The 21,480-nt window shown below is 46.5% G+C and overlaps 1 protein-coding gene across 1 annotated transcript; it reads left to right on the top strand.

Moving 5' to 3' along the window:
- TBC1D25 (TBC1 domain family member 25) lies at positions 1–14,037 on the top strand. The gene is made up of 6 exons (XM_030846684.3): positions 1–256; positions 1,854–1,963; positions 2,940–3,094; positions 11,742–11,869; positions 12,010–12,198; positions 12,446–14,037. The coding sequence occupies exons 1-6, from the start codon at positions 140–142 to the stop codon at positions 13,805–13,807; spliced, it is 2,061 nt and encodes a 686-aa protein (XP_030702544.1). The 5' UTR covers positions 1–139; the 3' UTR covers positions 13,808–14,037.
- Positions 14,038–21,480: the final 7,443 nt, after the last annotated feature.

The raw sequence follows: 21,480 nt of genomic DNA, 5'->3' as shown, positions 1-21,480 counted from the left end.
GGTGGGGGGGGTAGGGTCCCGTGGCGCCCTCTGCGCCTGCGCCCGGGCGCAAGGTGGGGCCGCAGGCGCCCGCATTTTGGGGTGTGCGCAAGGGTAGGGGGCAACGGTCAGCTGTCACCCGGAGGCGGGTGGTGGAGGGATGGCGACGGCCTCTGGATCCTCGGACTTGGCCGGCTCCGGAGCGCCCCCGCCTGGTGGGGGAGCCCAAGCGGCAGCTGAGGAGGAAGAGCGAGAGGTGGTGCGGGTCCGAGTCAAGGTGAGGCTGGCGGCCCGTCGTCTAGCCTGACCCGAGCTCCCAGGGGAAGGGAAGGCGGTGGCTGTCCTAGGCTGGAGGGCGGGACCTGAGAATTGGGGTGTTACGTGAGGGGCGAGGCTTGAGGGCAGAGTGATGGTGGCGTGAGTGGAGGGTGGGGGAGAGGCTGGACCTGGGAATGCGAGGGCAGGGCATGGGGCGTGATGACTGCAAATGGAAAGGTAGAGGCCCCTGGAATGGATGGGTGGAGATTGTGGGTAGAGAGGAGGGGCTATAGGGCTGGAGGAGGGGCCTTAATAGTTGAGTGGGGCCTTGAGAAATGAGGGAGGCTGTTGCTGTCTGAAAAGGAACCTCTGACATCAGTCAACATATGTGTTGAGAGTGCACTTTTGTGCAAGTCCCCACCCTGGATGAGCGGACATACTCGTCGGGGAGACAAACAGCTCAGTAAATGAGATGCTTCAGACACGGGTAGATGTCATGGGGAAATAACGAAAAAGGTTCGGAACTAGGGAGTTACTTTAGCCAAGGTCGTACAGGGAAATCCCCAGAGAGGTACTGAAGGAGCAGAGACACAAATAAAAAGGAGTCAGGCATGTGCATATCAGGGGGGAAGAGTGTTCTAGACAGAGGGAACAGCAAGGGCAAAGGCTGGGAGGTGGGGATGAGCTTGGCATGTTCCCTTAGGTTCCCATGTTGCTGGAGCCCAGAGAGTGAGGGGAAGAGTGGTAGGAGGTGAATCGGAGAGGTAAGAGAGGGGCAGATTGTGAAGGGCCTTTGGCATGTACTCTTGAGTAAGAAAGCTGTTGCAGTAGTTCCAGCAGGCAGTCAGTGATGGTGGCTCAGACTAGGGTGGTGGCACTGGTGGTGATGAGAAGAGGGTAGATTCTGGTGAGAAGTAAACAGATCACTTCAGTGTAATAGAGGAAGCTCAAAGGTAGAGGTTTGGGAGTTCAGAAAAGAGAAGATGCCTGAACTGTGTGTGAGCCAGCTGAAGAAAGTGGGAAGGACGTACCAGACTGGGGGATCTGCATAAGCAAAGGCCTGGAGCCAGAATGTATTCAGAGTATAACTTCCAGGAGTCTGGTAGTACCAGAGTGTAAAGTTCAAAAAAGCTGACTGGAGGGAGGCTGGCTGGGGTCCTATAGGCCCACCTGTTGGGGATCCTGGGGTTCCCTTTGAAGAGATTTAAGCAGGGGAGTGTTGTAGATAGATGTGCTAGATTGGTTGCAGCGCGGAGGACTGGTTTAGTGAGGGCCAGACTGGACATGGTGATCCAGGCAACCATCATTGAGGGGATGTAGAAGAAGGATTGGGTGCCTGGACTATTGCAGTAGCCCCCTCACTGGAACACTCCTTTCTCCTTTGTCCCCCACAGACTGTTCATAGAGCAGCCAGAAGGATCCTGTTAAATCCTGAGTCAGACCACATCCCTCCTCTGCTCAGAACCCTCCCAAGCCTCCCCCACCCTCCATTCAGAGCAAAAACAACAGTTCTCCCCATGGCTCAGAACTCCCGCCTTGATCTGGTCCCTGCTACTCACTCCATGTCAGCATGGTGATGTGACCCCTGATGGCCGACCCCTGTCTTCTCTCCCCAGAAATGTGAGAGCTTCTTGCCACCTGAGTTTCGCTCTTTTGCTGTGGACCCCCAGATCACCTCACTCGATGTGTTACAGCACATCCTCATCCGAGCCTTTGACTTGAACGGGTGAGTAACGGGAGCCTGGGGAAAGCCAGTGGGCCACCCACCTCGACAGCGGTTGTTTGGCATTTTTATTGTTGTTGTTTGGTAAAGGGGGAGGTTGTTTTCTTGTTATTATTACTATTATTATTATTATTATTATTATTATTATTGAAATAATCCCACAGTGAACAAACAGCCGCATACATATCTTGGAATATTTGGGGAAATCTAGTCATAGGAGTAATATTGCTGAGTTAAACGGTGTATGCTTTTTTAAAATTTCAACAGATGTTTCCAAAATGTTCTCCAGGTAGGTATTACCAATTTACAGTCTCACCAGCAGCCCATAAAATTCCTGTTTCCCTCACACCCTCACAAACACTGGCTACTAGAAAACATTGGAAAATTTGCCAACCTGATAGATGAAAAGTAGTGTCTCTTGGAGACAGGTGTGATGGTTATTTTGTTGTCGTTGTTATTTTGGACGAATGCACATGGTAACAAACTCAAATAATACAAAAGTGATGGGTATTTAGGATGTTTCCATGGTTACAATAGTTATCACACAACATACTTCTTTGCATAGTTGCACAGGTGTATCTGAAGAACAAATTCTTAGTTGTTATTTGACTTTTTGTGCATAAACATTTTTTGTTGTGAAATATAACAAACATACAGATTGCTTTTTTTTTTATGCACAAGGCTGCTTTCTTCCCACTTCTATCCCTCAGCTACTCTGTTACCCTCCCTAGAGGGGACCACGTTACCAGTTCCCAGTGTGCTCTCCAGATACAAGCAGGTGTGTATCTGCTTCTGTTTGTGAAACAAAATAGAAAAAAACGATCTGACCTCAGGCTGCCTGAAATCCTTGGCACAGTGCCCAGCACATAGTAGGAAGTTGTTTTCAAAACCATCTATCCTCCTCAGCTTCTTTTGGAAACTGTCCCTGAGGCCTCCAGGGCACTGGGGCACTGAAAGATGCCATGTCTTCTCTGTCCAGGAAGAAGAATTTTGGTATCAGCTACCTGGGCCGGGATCGGCTGGGGCAGGAAGCTTATCTCTCACTCCTGTCTGACTGGGACCTCAGCACGGCCTTCGCCACCGCCTCCAAACCTTACCTGCAGTTGCGTGTAGATATTCGGCCCACTGAGGATAGTGAGTACCTGGTGCCTTGCGGGCACTGCTCTGGGATGCCCCCCTTTCCCCGTGGGATGACTCCACTCCTCACAATGCACTCCCTCACGGTGGGCTAGGGAGCAAGGAATCCTGGGTCCAAATCCTGGCTTGGCCACTGGCCCTCAATTTCTTTATCTGTAAAGTAGAGATAATGGTATCTTAGGGCCATCATGATGATTAAACAGGGAAATTCATGTAAAAAACCTGGAAAGGTGCATGGCTGCATAGTGAATGCTCAAAAAGTATTAGCTCTAATAACAATAATGATCACATTTATTATAGCATATAATGTAGTAACATATAACTGTATAATGCAATATAATAATAGAGCTACAGTATTATATGTTTCAGTTATAATAATATTGTAAATATAACAATGCTGATTATAGTCATGGTAATTGTATTTATTCATTGACTCACCCTGCACTCATATTCATTTGTTTGTTCCTTTTATCTCTCAGCCACTTCCAGTCTTCTCATATTTGTTCCCCTAGTCTTACCTGTACTGGTCCCTGAGAGCCCACAGATAAATTAAGACACGGTCCCCAAAATTTGATTATTGAGCTTACATTAGAAAATAATAGTGTGTCAGGGTTAAAGTTCCTGGGTATGGTAACGGTATCATGGTTATAGAAGGAAAATATCCTTGTTCTCGGGAAAAACACAGTTACGTATTAAGGGGTAAAGCATCATGATATCTGCAAATAATTCAGCAAAAAAATATACAATGGAATATTACTCAGCCATAAAAATAAACGAAATTGAGTTATTTGTAGTGAGGTGGATGGACCTAGAGTCTGTCATACAGAGTGAAGTAAGTCAGAAAGAGAAAAACAAATACCGTATGCTAACACATATATATGGAATCTAAGGAAAAAAAAAAAAGGTCATGAAGAACCTAGGGGTAAGACGGGAATAAAGACACAGACCTACTAGAGCATGGACTTGAGGATATGGGGAGGGGGAAGGGTAAGCTGTGACAAAGTGAGAGAGTGGCATGGACATATATACACTACCAAACGTAAAATAGATAGCTAGTGGGAAGCAGCCACGTGGCACAGGGAGATCAGCTCGGTGCTTTGTGACCACCTAGAGGGGTGGGATAGGGAGGGTGGGAGGGAGGGAGACGCAAGAGGGGAAAGATATGGGAACATATGTATATGTATAACTGATTCACTTTGTTATAAAGCAGAAACTAACACACCATTGTAAAGCAATTATACTCCAATAAAGATGTTAAAAAAATAAAAAAATTTTAAAAATGTATATATATATGGAGAGAGCAAGATGAAGCAAATGTGGCAAAATGTGAACAGCTGGGGGAGCTAGATGAAGGACATATGGATGGTCAATGTATTCATCTTTTAACTTTGTCATAGATTTGAAATTTTTTTAAAATAAAAAGTTGTGGAGTGGAAGACACGGTTCCCAGCCTCAGGGAATTCACAGTGCCTATTTGGGGTGACTGAGGCATTTTATTTTACTTTATTTATTTATTTTTAATATTTATTTATTTATTTGGTTGTGCCAGGTCTTAGTTGCGGCTCGCGGGCTCCTTAGTTGCGGCTTGCCAGCTCCTTAGTTGCGGCGTGCATGTGGGATCTAGTTCCCTGACCAGGAATTGAACCCGGGTCCCCTGCATTGGGGGCACAGAGTCTTAACTACCGAGCCACCAGGGAAGTCCTGAGGCATTTTATTGATGTCATAATAACATATAAATAGCTAACATGTGTCAAACACTTGGGGCCATTCTGCACACATAATGTTTATTCATTGGATTGTCAAAACAATTCTACAGGGTAGGGACAATCGTTATCCCCATGTTATAAATGGGGAAACTGAGGCTCATAGAGGGGACAGGACTTGTCCATGTGACACAGACAGTAAGTGGAGGAGCAGGATTTGAACCCAGGTGGTGGCTGAACTGTCTTCAGAGTCCTTGCTTTTAACCATTTAACTCTACAAAATGTGGGGCTTGTTAAGAAAAAGAAACTAGAGAAAAAGATAGGCAGAGAGAGAGAGAGAGAGAAACAAGAGTCAGAGGGAAAGATAGTGACAGAGACAGGCAGAGAGACAAATGGGAAAAGACAGGTAGCCAGAAACACAGGAACCTCTGCACTGAGCAGCCCTATGTGCTACTGTGTGTCAGTCACTTAGCTAAGTCCCCAAGCCTCCATTTCCTCACCTATAAAATAGACACAATAGCACTATTTCAGTAAGGAAATAAAATCTGCCCCACTAATAAACATGTGAAGAAAACCCCAACTGCACAAGAACTGAGAGGAATGCAAATTACAGAGAGACACACACCCATCAGTTTGGCAAAAGGACATTTAAAAGTTATCTTTTTAAAGAGAATCAACTTTCCAGTTACTGATGAGTTAGTTCTATTCCTACCATTGTCTTGTTTCCCAAACTCCTGCAAATACACGAGTTTGTTTCTGAATTCCTGATCCCCTTACACTGATCTCTTTGTTCAACCCTAAGCCAATTCTATGTTGTTTTAATCATGTAGCTTTATGATATGTTTTAATGTTCTCCTTTTAAAATTTTTTCTTGAATATTCTCACGCACTTACTGTTCTTTTTTTTTAAATTATTTATTTATTTTTTGTATGCGTTGGGTCTTGGTTGCTACGCACGGGCTTTCTCTAGTTGTGGCAAGCAGGGGCTACTCTTCATTGTGGTGCATGGGCTTCTCATTGTGGTGGCTTCTCTTGTTGCAGAGCATGGGCTCTAGGGTGCGTGAGCTTCAGTAGTTGTGGCACGCAGGCTCAGTAGTTGTAGCGCACAGGCTTAGTTGCTCCGTGGCATGTGGAATCTTCCCAGACCAGGGCTCGAACCCATGTCCCCTGCACTGGCAGGTGGATTCTTAACCACTGCACCACCAGGGAAGTCCCACTGTTCTTTTCATTTAATAGAATTAGCTTATCATTTCATTAAAATCCTGATGGGAATTTGATTGGAGCTACTTTTTTGGGGGGGGGCTGTGCCACACAGCTTGCAGGATCTTACTTAGTTCCCTGACCAGGAATGGAACCCAGTGAACCTGGGCCCACGGCAGTGAAAGTGCCAAGTCCTAACCAGTGGACCGCCAGAGAATTCCATGGAGTTGCATTTTTTTTTTTTTTTACATTTTTTAATGAAACTATTTTTTTTTTTTTTTTAGCCGCACCACGTGGCTTGTGGTATCTTAGTTCCCCGACCAGGGACTGAACCCAGGCCCTCCACAGTGAAAGCACAGAGTCCTAACCACCGGACCGCCAGGGAATTCCCTAATGAAACTAATCTTTAATTATCCAGTAAATACATTCTCCTTATTATAAATAATGCTGAAGTCTCCTGGAACCAGTCTGCCTAATCTTTTTTTTTAATTTATTTATTTTATTTTTGGCTGCATCGGGTCTTCGTTGCTGCACGCAGGCTTTTCTACGGTTGCTGCGAGCAGGGGCTACTCTTTGTTGCAGTGCGCGGGCTTCTCATTGTGGTGGCTTCTCTTGTTGGGAGCACGGGCTCTGGGCTCACGGGCTTCAGTAGTTGTGGCACACGGGCTCAGTAGTTGTGGCTCGCAAGCTCTAGAGTGCAGACTCAGTAGTTGTGGTTCATGGGCTTAGTTGCTCCGCGGCATGTGGGATCTTCCCGGACCAGGGCTCAAACCTGTGTCTCCTGCATTGTCAAGGCGGATTCTTAACCACTGCACCACCAGGGAAGCCCCCACTGTGCCTAATCTTGTTCCCCTACCCTTTTGCCCTGCAGGAGCTACTTTGATCAGTTTGATGTATAACCTTACAGGTCCTTTATTTATTCACACACACATACACACAGACAAATTAATCTACATATAGAGATACGTAAGTATATTCATATTTGTATATATACACAGACGGTATGTGTTTAACATTAATGGTATCATGCTATACATTAATAGGTAAGTAAGGGCTTCCCTGGTGGCGCAGTGGTTGAGAGTCCGCCTGCCGATGCAGGGGACACGGGTTCACGCCCCGGTCCAGGAAGATCCCACATGCCGCGGAGCGGCTGGGCCCGTGAGCCATGGCTGCTGAGCCTGCGCGTCTGGAGCCTGTGCTCCGCAACGGGAGAGGCCACAACAGTGAGAGGCCCGCGTACCGCAAAAAAAAAAAAAAAAAAAAAGGTAAGTAAGTGTCCAATCAATGGAGCTGTTACAAATATTATTAATGGAATTCTTGGGATCGTGTTTATGACTGTGAAAGCAACAGGCATGTTGTGACCACTTAGATGGCCCAGTCCCTCTTTCAGGGAAGAAGTCAGTTTCTGTCACCTCTACAGTTGGAAGATTACCAAGCCTAGACCATCAACCAATCTGTGCATTTGTGATATGAATCCTCTTTCTGTCATATGTATTGCAGATATTTTTTTCCAAGCTTATCTTTTTGTTTTATGGCTTTGTTTATGGTGCTTTTCTGATCCTATCAAAAACTAAAATATGTATGCAGTCTTATACATATATCTGTCTTTTTCTTTATGATTTCTGAATTTCTCCTTACTTTGGAACATCCTCCCCATCCACAAGCTTATACAAATATTCTCTTACATTTTCTTCTAATATGCTTATTATTTTCTTTTCTACATATAAATCTCTGTCAGCATTGTGATTAGTAGACCTAGCTTTAAAAAAAAAAATTCCAGACAAATAGGTATGTCAGCATCATTTATTAAATAACCACTTTTTCTACACTGATTTGAAATGCCACTTTTGTCATGTACTGAGTTCCCATATGTCCTTGGATTTATTTCTGGGCTTTCTATATTGAATTCCACCAGTTGGCTCTATTTGTCTCATGCTATGCTAACACCATATTTTTATCACAGTGGTTTTCTGATACATTTTAATAAGGCAAGCATTGCCTTCCTCCCACTATTCTTTTTTTTTGGCTCTCCTTTTTCTTAACTATTCTTAAATGTGAATTCTTTCATATGAACCTTAAAATAATGTTATCCAGTTCCAGGAAAAAACCCACTACGTCACTGATTGGCATTGCACAACATATATAATTTAGGATTTGGGAGGTTTGACAATTTTATGGTAAGGAGGTACAGTATGTATAGTACATATTGTGTAATACTGCAAGAAGGGCCTGGGGCAGCACCCCATAATGAAACGTGCATGTTTCTTCAGGGAAGTGTGTGCACATTCACACTTAGTGAGTTACATAAAGACTAGATATAGGGTTTCCCTGATGGCGCAGTGGTTAAGAATCTGCCTGCCAATGCAGGGGACACGGGTTTGAGCCCTGGTCTGGGAAGATCCCACATGCCACGGAGCAACTAAGCCCTTGCACCACAACTACTGAGCCTGCACCCTAAAGCCCATGAGCCACAACTACTGAAGCCCACATGCCACAACTACTGAGCCCGTGCACCACAACTACTGAAGCCCACTCACCTAGAGCCCGTGCTCTGCAACAAGAGAAGCCACTGCAGTGAGAAGCCCACGCACCGCACCAAAGAGTGCTTGCTCACCACAGCTAGAGATAGCCCACGCACAGCAACGAACACCCAATGCAGCCAAAAATAAATAAATAAAGTAATTTATTTAAAAAAAAAAAAAGACTACATATAGTCACACGTCAGTTCAGATCCGGTTTTGCCACTAGATGAGTTTGGGCTTGTAGAAATCCTTTGTCCATTTTATTAACAGGTTCTTTCTTTCTTTTAAAAGTCAATATAGAATATCTCTCTTTTCCTGTCATGTGTTTTGTCTTTTATTTTTTTTTAAACTCACTGAGTTATACACTTTATTTATTTTTTAATTTGGTTGCACCAGGTCTTAGTTGCGGCTCACGGGCTCCTTAGTTGCAGCATGTGAACTCTTAGTTGTGGCCTGCTTGTGGGATCTAGTTCCCTGACCAGGGATCAAACTGAGGCCCCCCGCATTGGGAGCGCCGAGTCTTAGCCCCTGCGCCACCAGGGAAGTCCCATGTTTTTGATGTTGAGCGGTGCTTTTTCTGATATTCACATGGCTGCTCTTGCTTTCTGCTTGTGTTTGCCAGGTACACCTTCATGTTTCTTCAATTTTTAACCTTTCTTTGTCACCTAGTTTTAGTATGTCTCTCACAAAATCTCCGTAGCTGGATTTATGCTTTTTTACACAATTGACAGTGAAATCTTTTGAGCACTTTTCCCCTCCAGTCTCCCCCACCCTCCGTAGCCCGTGAAATGGAAGCTTTGGAACACTTCTCATTCTCATCCTTCTCCTGCTCCCTAACCCTTAACTTCTGGGCTTTGCTCCAACAGTAATTTTTTCTCTTTTTCAATTCCAGGCTATCATTATCTTTTCTTTAGAGTCACTCGCTTATGTTTCAGGAATCCTAATGTAACAATGTTACAAACTCCCAGTCACAGTCTCTTTGTCGTTTTATGTTTAACTGTATATATTAAAAACTTGTGGCCTGTCCCCATTTACCCTCCCTTTTGCCTTCCCCCACCCACCTTGAGCCCTTGTAGTCATTCAGTAGTCATTTCTTAGAGAACTTCTTCGTTCTCCTCCAGTAAGGCGCATGCGTTAGATGTATGCTAATGATCAGAAACTTCAGTCGCGGTGGATACGTACTGGGTTGGCTGGATGTGGGACCCTTGGATCTCAGGCCTCTCTTGTCAGTACTCCGTGGGTGCTGCAAGCCACTGTCTTGCTTCCAGAGTTGTGGAACAGAAGCCCATCGGCAATCGGACCTTCTTTCAGTTGTAAGCAGCCTGTTCTTCATCTTTGGAAGCTGGCAAGAGTTTGTCTTCATTCTTAGAATGTGGGCACTTCGCCAGCAGGTGAATAGAGTTGGGGGAGCCCGTGGTCTGTGCTGTTCGTTGATTCATCCTACCTGAGACCTGCCGAGCCACTTCTTCATCTCAGGGACAGTTTCCTTCACACCTGGGTAATTCTGTCTCCACCTGACCCCTTTGCTCCTCCTGCATTTCTTAGGGTTTGCATTGTCAGGTCTCCTGGACTTGTCCTCCAGGTCTCTCTGCTTTCCTCTCAAATCATCAAGCTTTAGCTCTGTGCCTTGACAGGGGCTCCTCTCTTTGGTATTTCAGACCATTGGTGTGACCTTCTTTATTTTACCTGTTGAGTAGTGCAACCTTCTTTATTTTATGTGTTTTCATGTTTTAGAAAGCCCACTCTGGCAGCTGTTGGGAGAGGGTGCAGAGGGGCAAAGGGGAGGCAGGGACTGGTTGGGAGGCAGTTTCAGGTGAGAGGCGTGGTGTGAGCTGAGAGAAGAGGTGGAATTGAAGTGTGTTCTGCATGCAGAAGCTATTTAGCTTGGCGATGGTTTGGCCCTGGGAATTGAGAGAGTGGGAGGCGGCAAGGACATCTGTGAGGTGTGGGACTTAAGCAGCTGAACAGGTAGAGACACTGTTCACTCACACGAGGAGCAGAGGAGGAGGTTATGTCTAGAGTGGATCTTGGGCTCCCCTTCTGGACCCCTTAGGTTTGCAGTGCCCCATGGGACACCTAAAGAGAGGCAGTGACATCCACTTGTGGCCCAGGGTTTGCTTCCCCCTCAGCTCTGTGGGAGAAAGTACAGTGGACTTCATGGAAATGTTGCTTAGTGACGGCATTTGCCTGCAAATGACAATGGCTTGAACAAATCCTAGTTGATTTGTTTCATATAATAGAGTTTGAAAGCTACTGGTCTTTGCTGTTGTCAGCTTAGCAGCTCTGTGGCGCCAGGGCCGACATCTCTTAAGTCTCTCGAACTTATTCAGGTGGCCACTGCTGCTTCAGCCACATGACATTTGAGGTGGGCAGAAAGGATGCAAGGGGGAGTAAAGAAGAGAGAGAAGGGACAGACTTCTGCTGATGTTCCAAGGGCCAGAATTGGGTAATATCAAGCATAGCATTGTTTCTTCTGTCTAACATGCATGGCATACCTGTTCTACAAATACTTTTGCTAAACTTTATCTGGGCCCTGGAGTAAGGTAAATGAGATTCACATCCCAGCCCTACCGTTTCCTTGGCCACTTACTAACTGTTCCAAGCTGTTTGTCATGGTCTGCAAAATAAGAATGATAATGGTAGTCTATACCAATTGTGGGAGGAAAACTAGCAGGAATATAAGATTAAAAGAGTTTGGGCTCTTGAGCTTTGGGCCTGGCCTTCAAATTTCGGTTCTTTCACCCACTTGCTGTGGGGCCTTGGGCAACTTCTAGTCCTGACTATGCATGTTTCCACATAGAGTGGCGATAATAATAGTGCCTAACTTAGAGGATGGATGTGAATATTAAATGAGTTAATATTTGCAAAGGGCTCAGAACGCTTCCTGGCACTTAGCCGTATGGAAGTGTTGTCTACTGTTCTTATCGTTTATATTGACGTTAAGCCCTGTCACAGTGCCTGGCACATAGTAAGTGCTTGATAAATATTACCTTATATCATTAAAATACTACTATTAGAGTCTGCTCAGCCATTCTGTGAGACAGTTTCCACAAGAGGATTATTCGTGGTTTTATTTTTTATGTGATTGGGATGACATGGGAAGGGAGAGTGGAGTGGCTCATTGCCCTGTGGGTGGCCTGGCTTTGGAGGGAGAGGAACCCGACCCTGAGGTCTGGGGTTCTCATCCGCATTCTCATACGGTGTCATTCTGTGTGCCCAGGCCCGCTGCTGGAAGACTGGGACATAATCAGCCCCAAGGATGTCATTGGCTCCGACATGCTGCTGGCTGAGAAGCGGTCATCGCTGACGACAGCTGCCCTGCCCTTCACACAGTCCATCCTCTCTCAGGTGCTTTCAGGGAGCCGCGGGGCCCAGCTGTGATTGGAGGGCAGGGCATCCCTGGCACCCCCGATTCCGAGCATGCCGGTTGGTACCTGCCCCTGGCCTGCCCAGCTGAGTGGTGGCCTCCCTCCCTCCTTCCTTCACAGGTGGGCCGCACCTTGTCCAAGGTCCAGCAGGTGCTGAGCTGGTCATATGGGGAAGACGTCAAGCCCTTCAAGCCTCCCCTAAGCGATGCGGAGTTTCACACATACCTGAACCACGAGGGCCAGCTCTCACGCCCCGAGGAGTTGCGCCTGCGGATCTACCATGGTGGTGTTGAGCCCTCCCTGCGAAAGGTGAGCCCTCTTGGTCACTCATTGGATCCATCACAGCAGTCATGAATAGCTCAAGAGACACATGCGGTGGGCCACACTCTCGGCGGATGGCGTGGAAGTATTCCAGCACAGCAGGCTTACCTTCAGGAGGGGCAGGCTTTTCCAAAGGAGGGCAGAGGCCCAGGGTGGCTGGGTGGTGATGGATCCACACGAGGGTGTGGCAGCTCATCTGTAGACCCTCAGCCTCATCCCTTTCATCCCTGGCCAGGTGGTGTGGAGGTACCTTCTGAACGTGTACCCAGACGGGCTGACAGGCCGTGAGCGGATGGACTACATGAAACGCAAGAGCCGCGAGTATGAGCAGCTCAAGAGCGAGTGGGCCCAGCGAGCGAGCCCCGAGGACCTGGAGTTCATCCGCAGCACGGTCCTCAAGGACGTGCTGCGTACCGACCGGGCCCACCCCTACTTCGCAGGGCCCGAGGATGGCCCACACCTGCAGGCTCTGCACGACCTGCTCACCACTTACGCCGTTACCCACCCACAGGTGTCCTACTGCCAGGGCATGAGCGACCTGGCCTCGCCCATCCTTGCCGTCATGGACCACGAGGGCCATGCCTTTGTCTGCTTTTGTGGCATCATGAAGCGCCTGGCTGCGAACTTCCACCCTGATGGCCGCGCCATGGCCACCAAGTTCGCTCACCTCAAGCTGCTGCTGAGACACGCCGACCCTGACTTCTACCAGTACTTGCAGGAAGCCGGTGCTGACGACCTCTTCTTCTGTTACCGCTGGCTGCTGCTCGAGCTCAAGCGCGAGTTCGCCTTTGATGACGCTCTCCGCATGCTGGAGGTCACCTGGAGCTCGCTGCCCCCCGACCCTCCCGAGCATGAGGTAGAGCTCGTGGGCCCCCCCAGCCTGGTGGCAGACACTGGCTTTGGGGGCCACAGGGGACGGCCCGTGCGGCAGAGGCACATGCTGAGGCCCGCCGGTGGAGGAGATGGTGCTTTTGAAGATGCTGTTGACCACTTGGCCACCACCAGCCAGGGGCCTGGTGGTGGAGGGCGTCTCCTGAGACAGGCCAGTCTGGATGACCTCCAGCAACTCAGGGATAACACAGGCCCCAGGAGGGACCTTCTGGTCCAGCTGCCCCACCCAGCTGCCCTCATCAGCTCCAAGTCTCTCTCTGAGCCCTTGCTGAACTCCTCAGACCCACTGCTTTCCTCCTCTTCCCACCCTGATTCCCCATCATCTTCATCTCCGCCATCCACCCAGGACGCCTCTCCCACTGGTGACATGGCTGCAGGATCCCCCTTGATGCCAGAGGTGGGCTCCCCACAAGACCCTGGGAAGTCCCTGCCACCCCCACCCCCACTGGGCCTGCCCCCGCCCCAGGAGTTTGGCCGAGGGAACCCATTCATGCTTTTCCTGTGCCTCGCCATCCTGCTGGAGCACCGCGACCATATCATGCGCAACGGGCTGGATTACAACGAGCTGGCCATGCACTTTGACCGCCTCGTGCGAAAACACCACCTGGGGCGCGTCCTACGCCGGGCCAAGGCTCTCTTCGCTGATTACCTGCAGTCAGAGGTGTGGGACTCAGAGGAGGGGGCCGAGGCCACAGCCCCATCTTGATCAGACTCCCTCCAGCCCACTATCAGCCCCACCAGATATCCGTTCTTTGCCAAGAGGGCCTACACATGAGACCCCGCCTCCCTGCCTGCCAGCCCTAGACATGTGGGAGCATAGTGCCCTCTCTCCCCAGGTCTGAGAGTATGGGGCTCTGCTTCAGTACTGCCCCATGGCGACCACGGCCTCTTTTTTCTGTTTTTGTTGTTTTGTTTTTAACAATTGTACTTTGCACACATGAAGGTCACTGTGGTCTGTGTATTTCTCTGCCTTCTCCCTGGTTTTTGTTGTAGATGGAGTCCCCAGGGCCTCTTTACCTGCTGGAGCTGAAATACTTCCCATTTCAGGTGAAGGGCGGCTCCTGCTTCCCCAGTGGCAGGAGAATGGATGCTGAGAAATCAGTTCTAGAAGGTGAGCCCAGGTCGAGGACTGCTTGAGGAGGCCTGAGGCTGTTTTGTCGTACATCTGTCTGCCTGTAAGGGTCTGGATGATGTCTGTGAATGTATGTTTTTAGGACAGGCCCTTTGAATGAGGGATGGGAGAGAGAGATCCTGATTCAGAAAGGCCAAGATTCATTACAAAGACTGGGAAGTATGGGCTACTTAGAAACATTGGGCCAGCTACCTCTAGCATTCCACACGTCACCATTTCTAGGATCCAGCCCCTTCTCTGTGAGTCTTATGCACTAATGCTAGTGGTCCTGGACAGGGGTCTAAGGTTCCTATTCTCGTCACTTGCTCTGGGGACAGCTTAAGGGACTATGGCCTTGCCGTGCCTCAGGCTGTCAGCACTAAACTGGGTTTCCAGCTCATGGATACCTGTCTTAACCATTTCAACAATAGAAACCATTTATTTGCCTTCTCCATCCCACTACTGTGGACAAACAAATCAAGCACTGATAAAGCTCAGGCCCTAAAAGGAGTCACCTACCTGTGTGGAGGATAATGATCCAAAAGAAGTTCATTTTTCCCACTTACCTTCTCAGAAGGCAGATTCTCTCACAGGCCGAGTTGTCCCTCCACAGAAGACATGGCAGATGATGGATGAAGTAACTTGGGGTCCTTCGGGTCGTGGCCTCACTGTGCCAGGTTCTGGCCAGAAGTTGCTGCTCTAGGCAATACTGACAGGTGAGGGGCACGAGGGCAGCTATCCTCTCATCTGTCTCTCCCAAAACAATGTCATATAAAGCTGGAGTTAACTCTTAAAAGGCTCCCATCACCCCCCATTATTGGACAGGAGGCTGACCACTCCTCAGATGAGGGCTCAGTCACCGGAGGCAGGACAAGACCATTCTGTGCCTAGGGTCTCCAAGACTGTGGGTCTAACAAGTGCGGATAAGGGGCTCAGGCACCCTGGCCCCAGGGGCCATCCAAGATATGGGAGAATCTGGCCCTCTGAGGACCTGAAATGTCCCATTTGTCAGTAACCAGCTGACACCCTCTGGGTGTATTCTGTGATTTATGAGCTTAGATATTTGAGAAGTCAGACAAGTCAATTCTGTGTATGGCAGCTTGGGACCTCTGAAGGCCAGAGGAGTCCTTTCTGTGAACAGGAGGCTCAGATAACCTGAAGGACAGAAATCTCTATTAGTTTCCGAAGTTACTTGGGACTTCTGGTTCCCGCTAAGATGGCAGACAGCACAAGCCACTGATTCCCTTGCCCAAAAACTACTCTGGAGAAACTACAGAGGGAAACATGAGTTCCAGAAACTAGCACAGCTATGAAGACCTATGAGGAGATGGAAGGTTATCTTTAACTGACCTGTGTTTTGAGTGGTAGATGGCTGGAGGCAACAAATACAGGACAGGTTAGAGATTTAAGTTCTGGCTGGTGCCTCTCCCCCATGTTGCCTTGCCTGCCCCCTCATTGCAGAAATCATCCAAACCACTGGTACAGGTGTCTGGTTGCGGGGGCTAGTATCAGGGTAACAAGAGCCCTGCTGAGGGGAGGAAATGAGCAGCCAGAGGAGTGATTACTCCCCCACTGTCCCCCTCCAGACACCAGGGCTAGTGGTAACACCTGGGAGATGACCCCCCCTCTTAGGGTTTAAGGATGAAACCTACCAGCAGAATTGTTGGGTGGTGTGATCGTAGATGGGAGTGAGAGCTCTACTTGTGTGGTGCCTGGGACTCTCCACCCTTTGGCTCATCTCCCCTCACACCCCTTTACCCCTTGGACTCCAGGTGATTAACCAGGGTCAAGTCTGGCCTTCAGCCTTCCCTCAGTACAGTTACCAGCCAGAACAGCTGCTCACATCAGGGGAATATGAGCTCACTGCCAAAAGAACAAGACACCCGGGCAGTATAATGACCTCCAGTGAAAAATAAACTGGATGTATTAGTTATCTATTGCTGTATAACAAATCACCCCCAAACTTAGCTTAAAACAACAAATATTTTCTCAGTTTCTGAGGGTCAGGAGTCTGGGAGCAGCTTAGCCATGAGGTTTTGGCTCAGGGTCTCTTCTGAGGTTTCAGTCAAGTTGTCAGCCAGGACTGCAGTCAGCTGAAGGCATGACTTGGCTGAACGACCCAACACTAACGTGGCCCACTCACAGAGCTGTTGGTAGGAGGCTTCAGTTTTTCACCACGTGAGCCTCTCCATGGGGGTCCAAACAACACGTGGTCCCAGCAGGCAGGCAAGAGACCATAACCAAGACAGAACTGCAATGTCTATTATAACTTAACCTCAGAAATGGCATACCGTCACTTCTGTTGTATTTTCTTGGTCACATAGGCCTATGTGTTTTACTAGGCCCTAGTAAAACATGGAGGGGAACCATGCAGGATGTGAACATCAGGAGGCAGGGATCATTGGGGGCTATATCAGACTGGCTACCACACTGGGTGACATACAGTATCTGAAGCAGAAATACTGGGACATACAGATGAAGACTTTTAAATAAGTACAATAAGAGAGAAAATATAAAACAGGAACAAGAAATAGAAAAAGGACTCAAAACAAAATAAGGTATGAGTATGATGGTAGAAAAAAAAGAAACAAAAATACTGTAAATGGAGAAGATGAAATGAGATGTCAAGTTTTAATATAATAGTAAGTACAAAAAACATTTAGAACACCACCCTCAATGGATTTTGTTTTTTTAAAAAAAGGTCCAACTGTACACACACACACACACACACACACACACACACACGGATGTTGAAAATGAAAGGATGAAGAAAATATATAGCAGACTAATAAAAGCCCAAAGAAAGCTGGGAGAGACATCCTAATAGCTAACAAAATGAAATTTCAGATCGCGAAAAACAAAGAAGGACATATACTCATTAACAAAGAATATATGTCTACCATAAACACATATACTCCTAAGGAGACCTGAACAATACATTTTTAAGCTTGATATATAATTTCATATATATGACACACGTTCCTATATAACCCTCCACTTAACAAATGGAGAAGACTCCTTTTATGCTTACACTTAATTACAAAAAACAGACCCTGTTAGGGCACAAAGAAAGCCTCAATGAATTCAAAAGTATCAATATCAACCATGTTCTCTGGCCACAATGCAATAAAATTAGCAATAATGAAAAGCAATGAAAAAAAAGGCCCCAGGAGTTCCCTGGTGGCCTACTAGTTAGGATTCTGGGCTTTCACTACCATGGTCTGGGATCAATCCTTGGTTGGGGAACTGATATCCCACACAGCACGGCCAAAAAAAAAAAAAAAAGGTCCCCATTTTTGGAAACTAGCATTACTAAATAACCCCTGGGTAAAGGAAGAAATAAAGGAACTTTAGAAATACTTACAACTAAACAGTAAAAACACTACATGCAAAATTTCTGGGACACAGAAAAATCAGTTATTAAAAGAAAATGCATAGCTTTAAGTACATTTATCAGGAGAGAAGAAAGGTTGAAATATAAATGACCTAAGCATTCAAATCAAGAAGTTGGGAAAACAGCAGAGGAACAAACCCATGACTCCATGAGTCATGAAGGAAATATCGTTAAGGAAGGAAATAAGTGCCAAAGAGAATTTTTAAAGTAATGATAAAGAATAGCAAAATGAAAAGCTGGTTCTTTTAAAATATTAATGATAGGCCTCTGCCAAGACTGCTTTAAAAGAATGCAAAATACAACACAGAAAAAGGGAAATTATAGACACAAAAAGGCTCAATATTGGAAGCTAATACATTCGAAAACCTTGATGAAAGGCTTAAGTTTCTGGAAAAATTAAAATGTGCTCAGACTGATGCAAAAAGAAATTGAGAAATATAACAAGTTTTAAGAAAATTTGAAATGATAGTTAAAGACACTCCATCTCGGGCTTCCCTAGTGGCGCAGTGGTTGAGAGTCCGCCTGCCGATGCAGGGGACACGGGTTCGTGCCCCAGTCCGGGAAGATCCCACATGCCGCGAAGCGGCTGGGCCCGTGAGCCATGGCCGCTGGGCCTGCGCATCCGGAGCCTGTGCTCCGCAACGGGAGAGGCCACAACAGTGAGAGGCCCGCGTACCGCTAAAAAAAAAAAAAGACACTCCATCTCATTGTAACAAAAAGCTCAGGCCCAGACCCAGATGGTTTTGCAGATGTAGTTCATCAAACTTCCAAGGAACTGTTAATTCCCAAATATACAAATCGTTCCAGAAACTAGGAAAAAAGCAAAAGCTGCCCAACTCATTTTTTGAGGCTAGTATAGTCTTGATTCTAAAACCAGATAAGGAACATACAAGACAATAAAGTTATAGACCCATTTCACTTATGAATATAGATGCAAAAATTCTAATAAAATATTAGCTACCCGAGTTCAACAGTGTTAGTTTAAAAAAAATCATAAGTAGGGCTTATCCCAGGAATTCAAACATAATCCAAATTAGAAAATTAATGAGTGAACTACCACATTAATAAGGAGGAGAAATCATATGATAGTCACAAAGCAGAAAAAAAATTTGATAAAATTCAGCACTTGTTTATGATATTAAAAAAATAACTGAGCAAACAAAATAAGAGTAGAAGAGAACATCTTTGACTTGATAAAGGTTACGTGGCAAAAAGAGCAAAAATGCCCAATAGTAAAAAACAAAAACAAATTTTTTTAAAAGAAAGAAAACAACAAACAAAATGCCTAACAGAGAAAATTTAAACACATTTTCCCTCTAAGATCAGGAATAAGGCAAGGATGTTCCCTCTCAATATTGCTACTTAACATACAGCTGGCCAGTGCTGTAAGGAAAGAAAAAGAAATGAGATGTAAGTTTTGGAAGGAATTGATAAAAACCCATTTGTAAATGATATGACTGACTACCTTAAGGAACTAACAATGACCAGAAAAACTGTTAGGACCAATAAGACAGTTCGGCAAGGTTTCCAGATTAACCTATAAAAACCATTTCTCTACGATAAGAAAATAAAGTATCTAGGAAAGAATTTAACCAATACAAAAGACTTCTATAAGAAAAAAATTGGGGGCTTCCCTGGTGGTGCAGTGGTTAAGAATCCGCCTGCCAACACGGGACACAGGTTCGAGCCCTGCTCCGGGAAGATCCCACAGGCCGCGAAGCAACTAAGCCCGTGCACCACAACTACTGAGCCTGCGCTCTAGAACCCATGAGCCACAACTACTGAAGCCCACGTGCCACAACTACGGAAGCCTGCGCGCCTAGGGCCTGTGCTCCGCAACAAGAGAAGCCACCGCTGTGAGAAGCCCTCGCACCGCAACGAAGAGTAGCCCCCACTCGCCGCAACTAGAGAAAGCCCGCGTGCAGCAACGAAGACCCAACGCAGCCAAAAAATAAATCAATAAATCAATAAAATCTATTAAAAAATTTTTTTAACTCTAATAACAAATACTGTAGGTGATCTGAATAAAAGGAGAGACATCTCATGCTCTTTGCTGGGAAGATTTCGTGATGTATTAGCTATGTATTGGCAACAAATTACTCCCAGACTTAAAATAATAATCATTATCTCAGTTTCAGAGGGTCAGAATTCTGGGAGTGGCTTAGCTGGGTGGTTCTGAACCTGAGTCTCTCATGAGGTTGCAGTCAGGATGCAGAAGGGGGCTGCAGTCATCTGAAGGCTTGATTCCACTTCCAAGAATGTCCACTCACATAGCTGTTAGCAGGAGGCTTCAGTTCCACCATAGGGCTGCTGCATGAAGTACCAGGTACCGTCCCACAGAGAAAGCAGTCTGTGTGAAAGCAGGAAACTGAAGTGCCTTTTCTTTTTTTTTTTTATGGTACGCAGGCCTCTCACTATTGCGGCCTCTCCTGTTGCGGGGCACAGGCTCCGGACGCACAGGCTCCGGACGCACAGGCTGAGCGGCCATGGCTCACAGACCCAGCCACTCCGGGCATGTGGGATCCTCCTGGCTGGGGCATGAACCTGTGTCCCCTGCATTGACAGGCGGACTCTCAACCACTGCGCCACCAGGGAAGCCCCGAAGTGCCTTTTATGACCTAGTTTTGGAAGTGATGTGCTCATTCTGTGCATTACAAGTGAGTCAAAAGTCCAGACCCTCAAGGGAAAGGGAACTAGGCTCCAACTCTTGAAGGGGGCATTATCAAAGAGTTTGTGAACATATTTTAAAACCTCCACAGGTAATATTATTAAGATATTATTTTGCCCCAAATCTATTAATTCAATGCAATCCCAACAAAACTCCCATTAATGTTTTTTTTGTTTGTTCTTGTGTTTGTTTTTTGTTTTGGCCACACTGCACAGCTTGTGGGATCTTAGTTCCCCGACCAGGGATCGAACCTGGGTCCCAGGAATGAAAGCACAGAGTATTAACCACTGGACCACCAGGGAATTTCCACAGATGGAATAAAAATATAATGCTGGTTGAAAAAAAGAGTAAAAAAAACCAAAAACAAACGACACTACCATTTAAATTAAAAGCATACCAAGGGACTTCCGTGGTGGTCCAATGGGTAGGACTCTGCGCTCCCAATGCAGGGGGCCTGGGTTCGATCCCTGGTCAGGGAACTAGATCCTGCATGCATGCTGCAACTAAAGAGTTTGCATGCCCCAACCAAGAAGTCTGCATGCTGCAACTAAGATCCTGTATGCCACAACTAAGACCCAGTGCAGCCTAAATAAATACATTTTTAAAAAAACATACACAAAAATGCACATTTTATATGAAATCACACCAAGAGATAACATTAAACCCAATAAAAGAGTTAACGGTGGGAGGAAGAGAATGATAGTTGGGTGCAGGAATAAAAGAATAAATAAAATGAGAGGCTTCGCATAGAACAACCATGACGATGTGTCACGAACTGTGAAATATGATCAGAGCTCAGACACTTTGAGAGGTAAATAAGTACCTCTAATTTTTGCATGGGGTTTCAGATTATCAGAGGGCTAAGACTAGCACATGTGTGGACAATGTGAAATCTCTTCACGTCCATCCTGGGCATAGAAGTCTGGATATGGCAAAAGCCAGACAAGTCCATTTTGTGGATGCATACCATACCGTACTCCAAAAGTTAAATCTAGTCTGTGTTTGGGGTGCTCACCCTTAGCAGGCTGGACAAGTCCATTCTATGGATGACATATTTAGAGTCTCTGAGGGAAAACTAACCCATTCTTCCTTGATGGGGAGTTCAGAAACGAAAAGTCTGTCAAATCCATTCATTGTAAAAGTAGCTCAGACACTCAGAAGACTGAACAAGAACAAACTGTGGGGAGTGGGCTCAGACACTCTTTG

Source organism: Globicephala melas, chromosome X (assembly GCF_963455315.2).
Source record: "Globicephala melas chromosome X, mGloMel1.2, whole genome shotgun sequence".
Taxonomy (NCBI): Eukaryota; Metazoa; Chordata; class Mammalia; order Artiodactyla; family Delphinidae; genus Globicephala; species Globicephala melas.
Note: the sequence above shows the minus strand (reverse complement) of the source record. Positions and strands in the feature narration are given on the sequence as shown.

Coding starts and splice junctions, on each gene's coding strand:
- TBC1D25 (XM_030846684.3), top strand. CDS start 140: ATGGCGACGGCCTCTGGATCCTCGGACTTGGCCGGCTCCGGAGCGCCC. Junction 257..1,853: donor TGGTGCGGGTCCGAGTCAAG/GTGAGGCTGGCG, acceptor TTCTCTCCCCAG/AAATGTGAGAGCTTCTTGCC. Junction 12,199..12,445: donor TTGAGCCCTCCCTGCGAAAG/GTGAGCCCTCTT, acceptor ATCCCTGGCCAG/GTGGTGTGGAGGTACCTTCT.